At 42.8% G+C, this 17,590-nt stretch overlaps 1 protein-coding gene across 1 annotated transcript in view; it reads left to right on the top strand.

Moving 5' to 3' along the window:
* Positions 1-14,926, top strand: part of RORA (RAR related orphan receptor A) — a 112,466-nt gene extending 97,540 nt beyond the window's left edge. Inside the window, exons 9-10 of the mRNA XM_075532325.1 lie at positions 147-259; positions 6,051-14,926. Coding sequence (XP_075388440.1) covers positions 147-259; positions 6,051-6,215 — 278 coding nt within the window. The 3' untranslated portion in view covers positions 6,216-14,926. The remainder of the gene's footprint in view (positions 1-146; positions 260-6,050) is intronic.
* Positions 14,927-17,590: the final 2,664 nt, after the last annotated feature.

The raw sequence follows: 17,590 nt of genomic DNA, 5'->3' as shown, positions 1-17,590 counted from the left end.
GTTGATTTTGCATTGCTGTAGACACTGGTCCATTCGCCTTGAAGTAGGCGCCGTGGCCTAATAACCTGTGCATAGGAGTCCAAAGGAGACGGGTGTCTCCACACCACGGTGGAGGAACATTAAGTTGTGTCACTTTTCATGTTTAGATCGCTCGTGGCTGCAGGAAAAGGTCAAAATCGAAAAGCTGCAACAGAAAATCCAGCTAGCTCTTCAGCACGTCCTACAGAAAAATCACCGAGAGGACGGAATACTGACAAAGGTAAGACACAAAGGGTCTCCAGTGGCAGGAACTGAACTGTTCCCTGGCACGGCTCATGATAGCCGCCGCCCTTGTAAGTAGAAGAAATGGGTCTGCTGACAAGCCTCCAAAAGTCCCTGTAAGCAACCCCCGATTGAAAAGAATTGTCTTCATGTTTTAAAACGTTGTTCGGACTAAACCCATTCTTTAGATGGAATCATATTCATGATCGTTACAAAGTAGCTTGAATAATAGGAACACAGTCTGAGAAATTAGTTTTAATCGGTAGCACATCCTGGACACCTTCTAGGACAAACCAAAAATACCAAACTCACTGCCATTGAGTCAATGCCAAGTCATAGCGACCGTGTGAGTTTCCGAGACTGTAACTCTTTAGGGAACTAGAAGTCCTGTCTTTTTCCCATAAAAATTGAGGATAAAGTTGAGCTCGTGTTCTTGATTGATTAAAAGAAAGCTGAATTTAGAAGGCTAAAAGAATTAACTATATACTTTAAAATTAATTCACTCTGTTTTCATGAAAGGCAATAGTAATTAAATTAAGCAACGTACCATAAAAGTACCAAGGGGTTAAGGAAGAAATCACAAGTTTATTAGATGCAAATAAATATGAAAATGTAGCATACGAACACTTACAAAGAGCAGTGAAGATAATACAGGGAAATTTATAGCAATAAATGCTAACCAAAAGAAGAAAGAGAAGAGGAACAATCTTGAATTAACGGCCTAACTGGACAATTCTAGTAACTACATTCTACCAGAAGAATATAACCAAGATCAGAGCATAAAGAAAATTGAAATCAGAAAAGCAATAGAATCATTAAAACCAGAAGCTGACTATTTTAAAGGATCGATGAAATTGACAAGCCTTTTGCCAAAACTGGACTGACAAAGAAGATAAAATAGAGATAATCAAATTCGAGGGAGGAATAAAGGGGGAACCGTGCAACTGAGGCAATAGAAATAAAGAAGTATGATAAAATCTTATGAACAACTGTATGGCAATAACCTGATAACCTTGATGAAATGGAAAAATTCTTAGAAGCACACAGCCTAACCAGGCTGACTCAAGAGGAAATAGAACATCCCAACAGACCCACAACTTGTGAAGAAATCATCAATGGGGACCCCACCTCCATCCCCACCAAGGAAGAGGTCCTGGACCAGATGACGTCACTGGAACATCGTGCCACGCATTCAGAGCAGACTTAGCACCAGTGCTATTTAAATTCTTTTAAAAGACAGAGAAGGAAGGAATATTTCCTAATTCGTCTTATGAAGCCTCATAACCCTGACACTCAACCCAGATCAAGGCGCCACAGGAAAAGAAAACTCCAGGCCAATATAGTGCAAAATGCCAGTGCGCATCCTCCAAAGGCAAATCAGAGGAGTGCCGTCTATCGTGATGGAGTTATTCCAGGAAAGTCAGTCATAGCACACCGGATCAATACAGCAAGAGGAAGGGACACCCATGATCAGCTCTCTGGATGCAAAGAGGAGGTGTTTGATAGGATCCAGCGTGCTTCCTTGATGCAAGTCCTAAAAACTGCTGGAATAGAAGGGAAATTCCTTAATAGGATTCAGAGCTTATGGGAAAAGCCAACGTTTACTGACTGGAGAAGCACTGAGAATTTTGCCCTTGAAACGGAATAAGGAACAGGTGCCACTTCTTTTCCATATTGTATTAAAAGTCCTGACTGGGGCAATGAAGCGAGAGAGAGCGGGCGTAAGAGAGCCAAGTTGGAAAAGAAATCAGCGTCTCTCTCTTTGTGGATCACATGAACCCATGGCGGCAGAAGAATTTAGCAAAGGTACAGGGTCCGGTGTCGACAAATGGAAAATCGGCTGAGTTTCTATATGCCAGCAATGACCAAATCTGAAAAGAGATGTAGGGAAATAACTCCAGTTATATTCGCATCAAAGGAAATGAACTACCTAGGAATAAATCTAAGCAGAGTTGGGAAGGACTAACTTCGGTCCAGAAGTAAACGCACATGTCTGTCTGTGCTCACCTGATTTTTGACAGGAGTTCTAAGTTCATCCAATGGAGAAGAATCTCTCCAACAATGGTTCCGGAAAAATTGGATTTCCACCTTCGGAAAAATGAAACGGGATCCATGCCTCGTCATACAACCCACAAAGACAAATTCAAAGTGGGTTATGGACCGAAGCAAGAAACTAAAACTGTAAAATTCTTAGAAGGACAAGGGGACAATGCTGTTAGACCTAGCTTTTAACAACAGGCAACCCAAGATAACAAGGGACAAACAGCAAAAAAAACAAAAAAAAACCAAAGTAAATCAATGAAACCTCATTAAAAATTAAAAACTACTGTGCATCGAAAGACTTGGCCAAAAAGGGAAAAGTTACCTACCACCTGAAAGAATTTATAAACCGCATATCTATCAAAAATCTAATAACAAAATATACCTAAAACCTGGACCACCTAACAACTGAGACAAACCCATCATAAAATGGGCAAAGGATTTGAATAAAGCAGCGGTTCTCAACCGTCCTACTGCCGCGACCCTTTCATACAGTTCCTCATGTCAAGGTGACCCCCCCACACACACCTTAAATTACTTTCATTGTTACTTCGTAACTGTCATTTTGCTACTGATATGAATCGGGCGACCCCTGCGAAAGGGTTGTTCGACCCCCAAAAGGGTCGTGACCCACAGGCTGAGAACCGCTGGAATAGACATCTCCCCAAAGAAGACATTCACATGACCACTGAGCACATGGGGAAAGCTCATGCATGTCAGTCATCAGCAAGATGACGCACAGGATAAAACCACAATGAGCTGCCTCTCTCAATAGGTGATATGATAAAAACATCAAACCAAGCAGACAGTAACACATTGAAACCCTTATCCATTGCAGGCAAGAAAGCAAAATGGTTCAGCCTTCCTGAGAAACAGTATGGGGAATCCTCCGAAAGATGGAACTACCAAACCCAGCTCACGGCCAGGGAGTCCTTTCCAGCTCAGGGCGCACCTGTATGTAGGTCAGAGTAGAACCACGCCCCCTGTGGGTGTCTGAGATCATACATCTTTACGGAGGTCAAAAACAGCTGAGGGTTTTGAACTGCTCAACCTGCGTGAACAGTCCACTAAGGAACCATTGCACCATGAGAGCTCCTTCTAGAACTGCCAATGCCCCAGCAAGTCCACTCGGACTTCAGGATGTCACCCCAGGGACTTAAAAGTAGACACTGTTCATTGCCATGGCCCAGAGGTGGGAACAGCCTGCCCATCAGCAGACGAACACAGCGCGGTTCCTCTACAGACTACTCAGCCAGTCAGAGAAACAGAAGTAACGGCCCATGCCATAGTATGGATGGAGCTTGGAAACATTGTGCAGAGTGAAATAACCCAATCCGCAAATAGTGTAGGACCTCACTTTATAAACAAGGTGCGCGGGGGGGGGGGGCAGTTCTTTGTCATCACTAGTAAATGACGTTTGTACTTTCTCCATCAGCTTCAGAGTAGAAGGTTTCGCCTTGGTTCTTAATGCTTTCGCATCAATTTAAGATGCACTCCTCTTCTTGCCGTTTGAATTGTGTGCTTTAGAACAATCAGCTTTACTCGTCCTTAGAGTAGGGTGTGTGTGTTTTCATGTTCACAAGGGGATTTGAAAGCTTTTGTTTCGTGTTGGGCCTCGTGGGTTCATTGTTTTATTTTCTCCTGATAGCTTGTGTAGAACGTGTAAGGACGGATAGAGGAAGTGGGAGGTGAATTGCTGGGTTGCTTTTTTTATTATGGTTTTGGTAAATGAGAAATTGGGGAAGAAATAGGGAGTGGCGGGGAAAGAAGAGTTGGGAGTTGCACTCTCCTCTCTCCCTGACCCCAATGTCAGGGTGCCCTTGTTGCAGACGGCCATCCTGTTGCTTCAGACTCAGGACCCCAGTAGGCTGCCATCTGCAAGGCAGCCCATGGCTGGGTCTCTCCTCCCACGTGCAGAGCAGGCGGGTGGGTTAGAACTGCCTCCCTCTTGGTGCTGTAACCACCGCACCACCAGGGTTCTGTTAATGCACCCTTGGGTCCTTTTCTTTATTTTTAAGAGAGCTGTGGACCTGGTGAACACAGTTCTTGCATTTGGTTTTTTGGGGTCGAAGTAACAAGCGTTTTACGTTTAAAATTTTTTAAGTTTATCAAGCATTTTGGAATGTATTTATTAATTGAGAATATATATATGTCATATCCTGTTTATCAATCATAATTGTTATTCCAGCAAGGAAGTGGTCGGTACTGGGAGTAAAGTCCAGGCCTTCTTTAGCTTAGTTTGGTTTTCACTCAGGATCTTTTGTGCAAACCCGTAGTTACATGGTGCCGAGCCCTGTCCCTCATGGTGGAGAATCCTGTCACACTGGGGTTGACTAGTCCTTGTTCTAAGTGACACAAGGGAATGTTGGTGGTGGTCTCAGGCCCTAACACCTCTTCTGCTCCAGAATTGATAACAAACACTTAAAAAATATATGCCTCGCTGCCACGCAGTCATTTCTGACTCATACAGGAAGGGAAACATGGTAAAGCAGAAAGCATGTTGGGACAGAAAGAACTGTCAAGACTCGGTGTTCATCTCAACTCTGCCGCTAGCAGGCTGCGCCCACTTTTGCTAATGAGCAACTTTCCATGTGATCCAATTCTGCATCTTCCAAACCACGTTGAAAGTAGGTCTGGCATCAAAGAACAAAAAATCGTATCAGTGGGTGCCCGCCTTCCCAGTATGATCGCTGAAGGCAAATGGGTGCATAAGCAAATGTGGTGAAGAAAGCTGATGGTGCCCGGCTATCAAAAGATATAGCGTCTGGGGTCTTAAAAGCTTGAAGATAAGCAAGTGGCCATCTAGCTGAGAAGCAACAAAGCTCACATGGAAGAAACACACCAGCCTGTGTGAGCATAAGGTGTCGAAGAGATTAGGTATCAGCCATCTAAGAACAAAAAATAATATCATTGTAAATGAGGCGGAGTGCAGAGAGAAGACCCAAAGTCCATCTGTAGGAACTGGACACCCCCTTACTGAACGGTTGCAAGGAGGAGACCAGCCAGTCAGGGTGCAGGGTAGCACCAATGAAACATACAACTTTCCTCTAATTCTTAAATGTTTCCTCTCCCCACTATCATGATCCCAATTCTACCATACAAGTCTGGCTAGACCAGAGGATGTGCATTGGTACAGACAGGAACTGGAAACACAGGGAATGCAGGACAGGTGACCCCTTCAGGACCAGTGGCGAGAGTGGTGATACCAGGAGGGTGGAGGGAAGGTGAGGTAGAAAGGAGGAACCGATTACAACGATCTATGTTTAACCTCCTCCCTGGGGGATGGACAACACAAAAGTGGGTGAAGGGCGACGTCGGACTGTGTAAGCTATGACAAAAATAATAATAATTTACGAATTATGAAGGGTTCATGAGGGAGGGGGGAATGGAGAGGGAGGGGAGAAGATGATGAGCTGCTATCAAGGGCTCCAGTAGAAACCAAACGTTTTGAGAATGATGAAGGCAACAAATGTACAAATGTGCTTGACACAGTGGATGGATGTATGGATTGTGATAAGAATTATGTGAGACCCCAATAAAATGATTTTTTTTTTAAAGAAAGTAGCTCTGGTATTCTAGGACACGACTGCATCCCCATTACTGTTTGCCAGCCCGTGGTGATGGGACATTGAAGTTGGCTTCAGATGTCTCACCAGGGTAAAGAATGTGGTCACGACCCTCCTCGTCCCCCGCCCCTTGATTCTCATGCCCGCTGCCTCCTAACAGCATGTCTCCCTTTCCGTTTACAGTTAATATGCAAGGTGTCGACATTAAGAGCCTTATGCGGACGACACACGGAAAAGCTCATGGCGTTTAAAGCAATATACCCAGACATTGTGCGACTTCACTTTCCTCCGTTATACAAGGAGTTGTTCACTTCAGAATTTGAGCCAGCGATGCAAATTGATGGGTAAACGTAATCACCTAAGCACTTCTAGAATGTCTGACGTACCAACAGGAAAAGCAAACAAAACACTCTCTATGGCCCTGCACAGACCTGGAACGCCAACCCCCTGAGCATCTTCTCGCGGTCAGGGTCAGGCCAACGAGGGAAAACAACGACACGTAGAAAAGCTGAACTTGTTTTTCTCATGCGTATGATTTCCATTATGCCCACAGATATGGACCCTTTTTCTTTCTCAGCTTCTTGACCGTTGACCTCTGTTCACCCAGAAGGAGGGTACTAAGGTCGGGGAAGCCCCTTTTCTTGTAGCTCACTGCCCACAGACTCTCTACAGCATCCCCCATCCGCCCGGAGCAGCAGGGTCCAGCAGTCGTCAGTGGCCGGCGTGCATCGCGGAGGTTGCGGCGTTACTTTGCACAACTTGCTCTTTGTTTTCATGAAGGAAGTTTTTGTGTGTGCGCGTGTGTGTGTGCGTCCGCTTTTGTTTCGTTCTGTTTTGTTTTGCTCACCGATTATTGCCAGCTGCAGGGACGGCATGAAACGTGTCCACAGCACTAGCAAAATAGCATTATAATATATTACAGGGTAAATGGGCATGAAGACTATATATAGCTAAAAGAGATATTGTTTATATTATTGTTTTAATTAATATAAAATGTAGTTACTGGTGTAGCTTTTCCTGTTGAATTGATAAGGCACTTTCATTTCGCACCTTTTTCTTTGAATTAAATACTAGGGTGTTCACTGTCATGTCGCATGTGCACCAGAAACACAAGTTGAACTGAGAAGGCTTGGAAGGTACGCTGGGAGATGTTTATGCTGCTGTGTACAGACTAACTTTTCAAAGACTGGCTGGTCATATCTAGAAATCACCATGTTGAGTTTTCTTTTTTTTTTTTCCTTTTTTAATATATAGACATGAATTTAGAAATGGAACTCTCTCTAAATTATACTTTGCTTTGGGGTCAGCTTCTGAGTCGATGTGTTTATGCTTCATACAAAGCTGAATCTTCCGTAGATGTTGCGGATTTACCCGAACATGCACACTGCCGGAGTAGGAGCGGGAGCGGGACACGGGGGGCAGGGGGGGTCGCTTTTTCAATGGCCCCTCGTGGCGGAGGCCGAGGAAAGGCTCTTTGTGCAGTTTCGTCGGGCAAAGGACTTGGTCTCCATTTGGAACCCTTAACACTTTGAGAGCAAATCAGTCACGAGTACTTATTAGAATCTCGCTTCTCTACAAATTTTATTTTAAGAAGGATCCAACGATTTTATCAGGAGCGGAGACGCACACCCCACCTAGGGGGATGGGAAGCATTCCTTGGGGGGGGGGGCGGTGCTTCTGTTTAAGAGTTTGTCCAGAGCGGACTAATTCTAGACCTCTCCGTGTGGTCGTTTCCGTGGATTGCTCATCCAGACAGGGATGGGGAGGGTGAGGAAGGCTGGGAGGGTATTGAAGGGGCTTTCTCTGATTTACAGAATAGGTATCTTAAACCTTTAAAGTGAAGTTGATACGAGCTGCAAGCCTTTACTTGTGGGTTTATCCTCACTAGACAACTGTGGACTGTAATTTATTTTATTAAAAGCGTTGAAGATTGTTCAGTTCTTGTGCTCAGGTGAGGCTTATTGATTTGTTTTCGTTTGGGCTTCTTGAGGTTTTTATAGTCCCCAATTCGGGGGGGCGGGGGGGAATGGAGAAGTCTAATGTGTGTGCAGGTGCGCGTGTTTTAGAAAAGAGCGTGATCTTTTAGGAACCAGAGCATTTCGAATGTGTTATTCACACCGGGTATGGGGTTGAGACCTCGAGGCTGACCCCCACAGCCTCGTTTGTACAGAAAGGAAACATCTTCCCAGGGCATAGAGACGGGAGTTTCCAAGGAGCCCTTTACAACCCAGCAAGTGTCTAGCCTGTCCCTTGGATCCCTCCTGAGCTTTCCCCAGGCCTTGGGCCTCCTGATGTGAGAGACTGGATTCCCAGCCTCGCTCCCCAGCCTGGGTTCCCCACAGCCCTCATTGTGCTTTAAACTCCACTGACTTTTTAACATATTTCCAAAGGGACTTGGCAGAAGGAAGAAGTGATTTACACAGAAGTATGTATGAAGCCTAAATAACATCTCAGTCTTTTGTTGTTGTTGTTGTTTCCCCCCAAAATAGAGTAAGAGTTTAACCATAACTAGAAGACGAGAGTAATATTTACTTAAATTTCTTACAGATATATAAAACTTTATGTGTTTATATAGAGAGGTTAAGTGTCAGCATATAGTATTTATATCTGGGTAAAAAGGGTTAAATCAAATTGCTTAAAATTTAAGTAAGCATAGTTCCTTTAAAAGACAAATAGTATTTATACTCTAAAAAGAGTTCTAAGCCTAGTTCAGTTATTTATTTGTCCATTGTATTCTAGTCTTTGTTCGTTGGAGTAAAATGTGTTTGGTTTGGGGGTGGGCATCTTGTGCTGTGCTGTTTTGTTGGTGGTCATTCCAAGTCACACAATTTGGGAATGGTTTCCTTAAAGTTCATTAACTTCTTTTTAACCAAAGCTTTCTGAATATGACCAGCCTCAGGTGCTAGCGCATTAAAGAGCAACTAAACCTATTTTCAGTGTTCGCGATGAGATGATCAGCGTTAGGAGAACCGCAGAGGGTGAGGGAGAACTTAATGCGGAAGTTAAAAGGTATTCCTTTGCCAGGAAGGATTTTGCATGTACTTAATGCAAAAAGAAAAGAGATACTCCAGTCTCAATAGAGGTCACTTCCTGTGTGGCATTGCTTTAGAGTTAAGCGGGGAAGAGTGATGTAACCCTGCTGCTCGGTGGGAGAAGAGCAAGGTTCGCCGGCTACGTAGGAACAGAACCATGGGGCTGTGCTAGGTGTGATGAGTATTTGGATCTACATTGGGAAGTAAAGTTAAACCATAAATTCAGTCAGAAAAAAAAATTACAGGGTCCAGAAAATTATGTGGAAAACGTTGCGTTTGGGTTTTTTTTTTCCCCCTTCCTTGTTATAGAAACACCTAAAAAAAAAAAAAAAAAAGGCTTGGTGGCGCCAGGTTACAGGTAGAGTTTCCAAAATTTAAATATCCCCCAGTGTTTTCCGGATTGGAACTGTCCCTGTCATCTTGGCTGCTGTGCTGCATGCGTACTCTCTGTTCTTGAAGGTAGGATCAGTGAGACTGGGAGAAAGCCGGAACAGTGGTGCCCAAAGAGTTGTGTTAGGTGTGGAAACACTGGCACAGTGACAAGAAAAGAGCAGATGAAAGTGCTTGGGGGCAGTTTGTCAATTGCATTAAAGCTCTGTTGTTTTTTCCCTTAAGTGTCCAGCATCCTACTTTGTGTGACAGCTACAGATGTTCCCCAGTCTGTGACACCCTCATTCGCCCTTCCTGCGATAAGGAAAACATGACTTATGACACTGCTTCTAAGTTTGGTTGTCTTTATAGTGTGGATTCCCAGATCTCTGTGAGCGTGCGGTGGGGTGAGGTGAGGCGTGAGCGCACGTGTGTGTATGTACACGCGTGTGCGTGCGTGTGATGTGCGTGCGCCAGACTGCTTCTTAGGCTACTAAGTGTCAATGGAAAAGAAAATGTATTCAAAACAGTTAAATCAAAACTTAAAGATGGAAAAAAAAAGATTTATTCTATACAAAGCCTTGTCTGGACCACTTTAGAGAGATTTCTATTTTTTTAACCCTTCTATAAATATTTGATGGCACTTGAGCTATTCCTGCAATAAAATGTGATTTGTGTAAAGAAAAAAAAAGATTTTGTAATGTGAAACAATGAAAGAAAGTAATGTAATTTTCTAAAAAAAAAGATACAAAACAAACAAACTTTGTATTATTTTCTTGATGGAATTTGTCTATCTGTCTTTGGGAAACTTTTTATTTCATTGAATGTGCCATAGTAGACATCTGTGTGTTTAGTTTAGACTAAGGAATAGAAGCTTGTGTTCCGACATTCCAAAATGCTAACCCACCTTGAAGAGTCCTTTCGTGAAGAGGTTGGGGAAGTCGTCCGTCAGCTTCTCTCGCCGTGGCTTGTTTGCACATGTTCTTCATTCCTCTCTAGTGCAATATGTACATTGAGCACTCGCGGGTGTACCTTGATCCCTCAGGGAAAAAATACATATGTGTACAGTTTTTTTGGTTGTTGTTCGTGTTTTGGTTTGTTTGCCTTTTTGGTTGCGGGCTAAGGAATGTCGACTGACGTCGCGTGTGGGAGGCAGCCAGATAATGATCCTAAAGCCACTGTTTCCAACATTGAGTGTGTCAATCACGTGTCCTGCTAGTGCTATTCTTTTAAGATAATAATAATCTTTAAGTTATTTTCTGACAAGTCGTTGTGCTGATAGGTGAGAGAGACTGAGAGAGAGAGAGAGAGAAAGAGAGAGAAGGGTAAATAAGCACCTTATGATTGACTTACTGTGAATGACAATCCATCTTGCTATCAACAACAGAAACCCTATCATTTTGGAGTTGGGGTTAAGAGTCAGAAACCATGTGCTCAGGGATCTTCTAAAACTCTTAAAACAGGGTGGCCAGTACTACTGGGACAAATTGTGTGGTGTTTTTTTTTTTCTTTTCATAATGATAATAATACTATCCCTCAAAGGCACAAGTGAGCTGTGTAGCACTGGGGGTGTGTGGGGGTGTGTGTGAGTGTAGACGTCTTACTATCTCTTTGTGTTGAGTTTGGCACGTAGTGTACTATTTGGTCTTGTGTGCTTGGACATTGGGAATCACTTCCAAAGCAGTGCGAAGTCACGCCAGTTTTGTTCGAAAGGTAAATCCGTATCGAAAGTCAGGACAAAAAAGCCGCCGCTCAATATGCAGTCCCACTTTTCGCCATTCGCCAAGCTCTACTCAATAAAACGTTTTCCTCGAGGATCTTAAAAGCTGTATGTGTCAAGAGCTATTTCAAATTCTAACTCTGCAGACTACAAATTTTTTTTAAAAGTTGTTAAAAACCAGTGGCCCTGTGAGAGACCCATCTGTGTAGTGAGGTAGGTAAAAAAATGACGCACTTTTTTTTAATGGCAGTAATTATGCTTGTGTGCCCTCTGTCCTCATATAGGGGTGGAGGGTGCGAAACAAATATCCCTGTAAGTACAATGATGCTTCTACTAGTACATTCATGGTTTTTACCTGTGAATTCAGAGGCTAGTGTTGAAAAATGACACCTGCCCGTATTACGACACCAGAACCAGCTTTTAGGATGGCAGTTCACAGTTTTGAAATACAGTCCTGTTTTCATATTCTCATTTATTTTTTCTCCCATCGTGTCAGTCAACCTTAGGGTTCTTGTTGACTTTCATTGTTCCACACCTGAACCATGTATTCACAGGCAATGTTACATATGTTCTCGGTACCAAAAGAACTTCCAGGCTTCACAGATCAAAAAGATAACTTCATCTTGTTTTTTGTAAGAAACCCAAGGGAACTGGCACACACCATATATGCATATATAGGCAGATTATTGAGGGTTTTTTTCTACGTGTTATTACACATGAGTGTCACTTCTTCCTTGCGAGAGGCTCCCCCATAAAGCAACTTGATATGACGGATCAAATTATGTGCCAAGAACTGCCCTGGGATTAGTAAGTCTGGATCTGTTGCTAGTAGTCCCTAACCAGGTCTTCATTTTAACCCCCAAATGTTAGTATTATGAAAAGGTGTGACTAGATTTCAGGGGGGTGAGGTGGGGGTGGATGTTTTCTTACTATCTGACTTTGAGCCGTGAACAGGGTGAGCAGCAATGCCTTCCCAGAGCAGTTGGCTTCACCTTGGGGTCCCGTTTGTTCCTTGGTTTGCTCGTTTGCACATTTGTTTGGGTGAGTTCGTTTTTGTCAGGCTCTCAGATGATTTTAAAAGGAACCCAGATGCCTGGCTTCATCCCAAGCCATCATCACAGACGGGGGGGGTGGTGTCCATGTTCAACCAGACCCTCAGAACTTAGAGCAATAAATATATTCGGTCATTTATGCATCCATGAATGACGGAAGATTCAATCCAAATAGAAACCATCCTTCTTCTCCAGTGATGCCACATAACACGGAGCCCTGGATGGAGAACACGCAGGGGAGGATTGGCCAAGGAGGCTGAGAGAATGTGTGCTTGTTTTTTACACTCCATGTGCTTTGCCACGTGAAGCAGTACCCCCGTGTCCTTCTCTCTGGTCCTTCTAAGAAATAATGAAAGACAGTACGCCCACCATTCGCTTTGACACACTGCACAGGCCATGAGGTTGTTCTCGAAGAACAACGAGATCCTCTCCAGTGTGTGTGTGTGTGTGTGTGTGTGTGTGTGTGTGTGTGTGTGTGAGGCCTTTCTCGCTCATTCTGACTTTCATGTGGATGAAGACTCTTCCTAGGAGCTTGGTTATCCTGGAGCGGATTGCAGGTGTAAATGCAGATCGTTCTTGAGCAATATAGTGAATCAGCGTTCACACAAAAAATTCGTATGTACTGTACACACCTTCCTGAATCCAAAAGGCTCTTCTTATCCACAATGGTTTGAAGTCTCATCGAAAACAGTGGTCGATTTATAAACAATAGGACATTAGCTGGCTGCTTCTTTAAATGTACCTGTATTGTCTGCCTGCTCCTTTAATGGAGACGTGTTTTTGTATTGGATGTTTGGGCCAATGGGAGGCTTCAAGCTGCAACATATTTTCCCAGTTTAAATATATTTAACATATGACAAACCCCAGACAAGGCTTTTGATATGTATAAAGAACTGCAGTGTTAGGTGGTTTATTTGCAAACCGTTTTCAATGTTGTCCATTTTTATGGCACCTTTAACAATATTCTTGTTTCCAAAGTACAAAAAAAATAGGTTAAATAATCTAGCCATAACTGAATGTCAAGCAATAAAACAAATGACTTTTGTGCATAGATTTTAAAAAAATACAAATTTTAGACATCTGCATGTAAATGCAACCTCTTGTTTACTGCTTTCTTCAACTTGAGCAATTGATTCCTTATTTACTCTTAACTTAAGAACTTGTAATGGCCTGTAAACATTTTCTCTTACTCTCCTTTCAAATTTACCTTTGTCTCTGCTTTTGAGTCATAATATTTAATGTCGTTCTGCACATCTCTATACAGTTAACTTTTTGGCTTTCATTCTGTATAGATAAGAAAAATGTTATATGATAAACAGCCTACTCAGTGCAAATATTTATCTGTTGATCAAATACCACAATATGCTGTATAATACAGGTTTTACTATATAATCTATTTTAGACATAGCTGTTTAGAACTAGAGCGTGCTATTTTTGTGTTTTTCTGATGTGTGGTGCTAGATAAGTTACTTTTGTGAACAACAACAAAAAAAAAAAACCCCTTTTATTCCTAGAAACTACCACCTTTGGGTCTTGTTAATTTCACTGAGTATAACTATATATTTGTGTATATATATACATATAAATATATATATATATACATACCTGTGCCCAACTGGCAGCTGTATCAGAGTGCTGGATTTGGGGTACGCTTTTCTCTTTAAATACATAATATCGTTATACAAATTATTCTAGAGTATATTTAATTGGGATAAAATTACTTCCTTAGTATGGATATTTGACATCTGTTTATAAATATTGATATATGAAAACGTATCCGTTACTTTACGTTTGCTACTTGGCTTAATACCGCATCGCCTGAGCTGAAAAACGATGTGCCAGGCCTGTAGGATCCTGAAAAAACACTCTACTGAGTGGAGTAGCGTGCTTTTTCACCTCTTGTGAAGGGATTGGGTTACTGTCTGCTGACAGAGTTGTGTGCCTAGCTCCTTTGACGAATATTAAGAGTCTACAAAAATATCCTCGGTAGCCTGGAAGCAGAATATCCCTTTCCCTTCCCACTGGAGTCCCGTGACGTATGGAGGCATCCCTTGCCAGGACCTGGGCTATCCAGCAAAACCCAACAAGGAAGTCCTGCTCTATTGAATCACCTCAGCCAGTTCCATGAACTGAGTGGAGGACTTTCCTTTTAAAAGTAATGTATTGTTAACCTTAATTAAACTCTTTCATCTAGTTTCCCAAGACGTAGGGGCACTCTCAAAAGTCAGAGCATATCAAATATCTCACTAAGGATGTAGTTAGCCTTCTTAAATATTGCTTAGAATTGTTCTCCAACATTACCGAATTTGTAAGATCTTTAGCAAAGATTTTTTGAGCAATTTATAAATCTAGAGCAAATGTTTCTGTTTACTGCACTTTTTGTAATTGAAGGTGATAAATTCTCAAGCCATGATGGATGGCTTCCATGCGTTGCATACTCACCCATAATTCTAGGCATTACCCATTTCTGTGGAAGAGGCGCTGTTACCTTACTGATACATGCAGTCATGTGTGGTTAATGAGAGCGAATGCTAGCAGGCTAGCCTTTTGAAGTGAATTGGCTGAAGTGTAGGGAGAAAGTTCTGTGAGTACAAATCACATCATTCCAGATGGCTTTACTTAGAACATGGTTGAAATCATTTGAAGATTGGGGAGAAAGAAATACACACACACACACACACACACACACACTCCTAAACCTCCCGGGGATAGAGATTGAGATCTCTCTGAGTCTGCGCCAGGGCCGGCACATATCCATACTTAACTAAGGTTAATTGACAGCAAGTATAACCCTGGGTGGTTTTGGTCAATTTATATAGCATACCAAGCCTATGGCAAACAATTTCTTCTATAACCAAGTATTAAAGCCACATTAAAAAAAAAAAACCAACCCTGAAATGCTGGCTCTCATTGTGTGTAGGTCTTGAGGATTAAGCACACAAAGTTCACACAACGTGGTGAGTAGCGACACTCAGCCTTCTGTAAATAGACATGCAAGTGTGGAACCAGTAATACTGTACTGTATACGCTCTGTGTTTTTTGTACAGTATGTCAAAGCAAAACAAAAAAAGAACCTTTTTCTGCCACACTAAAATTGCAAGCCATGTATGGGAATCCCCAAAATAGTATTGGACTAAAACTTTGCTAATGATCTTTATTAGAGGCTCCTCCAACTTTTCACTTACATTGGGTTTTCCTTTCAATTCACTCTTACAGTAATCTGCTTATTTCCAGCTGTTTGTTATTTTATTGAGTGCTGAATTAAAAAAATATTTTGATTCATTTTGTAAATACAAGCTGTAAAAAAAAGAGAGATTTAATGTTGTCTTTTAAATACTCCAATTTTCATTCTAATATGAATGTTGTTATATTGTACTTAGAAACTGTACCTTTAATATTACATTACCTTTATTAAAAGTGCATTGAACACATCAATTTTAGATGTGCTTTATGTACAATTATCCTATAATAAAACTTCAGCTTCTAATGGAACAGCTGCCTGGCTTCTCTTGTTTTCTTGGTGACTGAATTGCATTGTGCCTGGTTTTCTAGAGCATTCTCGATGTTACACCTTGCTACCAGTACGTGGTCTGCCAGACCCTTGTCAGTGTGTTTCATGGACCAGTGGCAGCAGCATCACCTAGAATCAAAAATCATCCAGTTATCATAGGGAGGTCCTAGTGGCGCAAACTCTTAAGGGCTCAACTGCTGTAGCTGGAAGACAGAGAGGTTGCGAGTCAAACCTGCATACAGGGACCCCAGGAGACTAGCCCGGAAGTGTGCTTCTCAAAGACCCTCTGGAAAACTCTGTAGAGCACGTTCTGTTCTATACACAAGGGTCACCGTGACGAGGTAAAGACACCATGGCAACTAGTAAATATCCCTCTATTTTAATTGGTGCCAAGATTTTTAAAAATTATTTTATTGGGAGCTCGTACAACTCTTATCACAATCCCTGCATCCATGTGTCAAGCACATTTGTACATTTGTTGCCATCATCATGCTAAAAACATTTGCTTTCTACTTGAGCCCTTGGTATCAGCTCCTCATTTTTTCCCTTCCCTTCCCTCCCCGCTCCCTCCTCCTCCATGAACCCTTGATAACTTATAAATTATAATTATTGTGTCATATCTTACACCATCTGACACCGCCGTTCACCCACTTCTCCACTGTCTGTCCCCCAGGGAGGAAGTTATATGTAGATCCTTGTAATCTGTTCCCCCTTTCCACCCCACCCTCCCTCTACCCTCCTGGTATCGCTACTCTCACCACTGGTCCTGAGGGGATCATCTGCCCTGGATTCCCTGTGTTTTCCAGTTCCTATCTGTACCAGTGTACATCCTCCAGTCCAGTTGGATTTGTAAGGTAGAATTGGGATCATGATAGTGGGGGCGGGGGAGGAGCATTAAAGAACTAGAGGAAAATTTTATGTTTCATCATTGCTACACTGCACCCTGACCGGCTCGTCTCTTCCCCACAGCCCTTCTGCAAAGGGATGTCCAATTTCCCACAGATGGGCCCTGGGTCCCCACTCCGCACTTCTCCTTATTCACAGTGCTATGATTTTTGGGGAGAGGATGGGGGTCTTTGATGCCTGATACTTGATCCCTTCGACGCCTTGTGATCTCACAAGCTGGTGTGCTTCTTCCATGTGGGCTTTGTTGTTTCTCAGTTAGATGGCCCCTTGTTTTATCTTCCAGTCTATGGGAACCCTGATTACATATCTTTTGCCATTCAGGCACCATCAGCTTTCTTCACTGCATTTGCTTATACACCTGCTTTGTCCTCAGCAATCTTGTCGGGACATGCTGGTGTGCTTCTTCCATGTGGGCTTTGTTGCTTCTGAGCTAGATGGCCACCTGTTTATCTTCAAGCCTTTAAGACCCCAGACACTGTATCTTTTGATAGCCGGGCACCATCACTTTTCTTCAACACTTTTGCTTATGTCCTCAGGGATCGAGTTGGGACAGGCTGGTGTGCTTCTTCCATGTGTTCTTTGTTGTTTCTCAGCTAGATGGCTGCTTGTTTACCTTCAGGCCTTTAAGACTTTGGATGCTATATCTTTTGATAGCCATGGTGCCAAGATTTTTAATCATCTTCATGCACAATTTCCTCCTTACACAAACTGCACTGACTACATATCCTGGCACAGAGCACTCATTAAATATTTCAGTGGGTCGGAAGAGTTGCTGGACTTAGCGCATCGTCCTAGTACTGCTTTTATTTCCACCACCTCCGAGAAGAGAGGAGGAGCTGATGCCTGTGGATCTCGACAGACTACCAAGTTCTGTCCAGTGTCTCTGAACATCGAGAGGCAATACAAATCATCAGTGTTGGATTGCCCGATAGGCAAAGTAAGCACAGACTGACTTCTGCTTCCTTACTGATCTGTAGTGGACCATTTCTTATTTCTCACCATAGCAGAGATTCGGTTTCAAGGTCTGGCTGCCACCTGTCTCTTTCCCCACCGCACAGGACCTTCCTACAGAAGCAGTCTCTCTTCAAATGTACAGCCCCTCCCAGGGACAGAGTCCCCCACAAAGCAGGGCG

The sequence above is a fragment of the Tenrec ecaudatus genome, chromosome 14 (assembly GCF_050624435.1).
Source record: "Tenrec ecaudatus isolate mTenEca1 chromosome 14, mTenEca1.hap1, whole genome shotgun sequence".
Lineage (NCBI taxonomy): Eukaryota > Metazoa > Chordata > Mammalia > Afrosoricida > Tenrecidae > Tenrec > Tenrec ecaudatus.
This window is presented reverse-complemented; position numbering and strand designations above follow the sequence as displayed.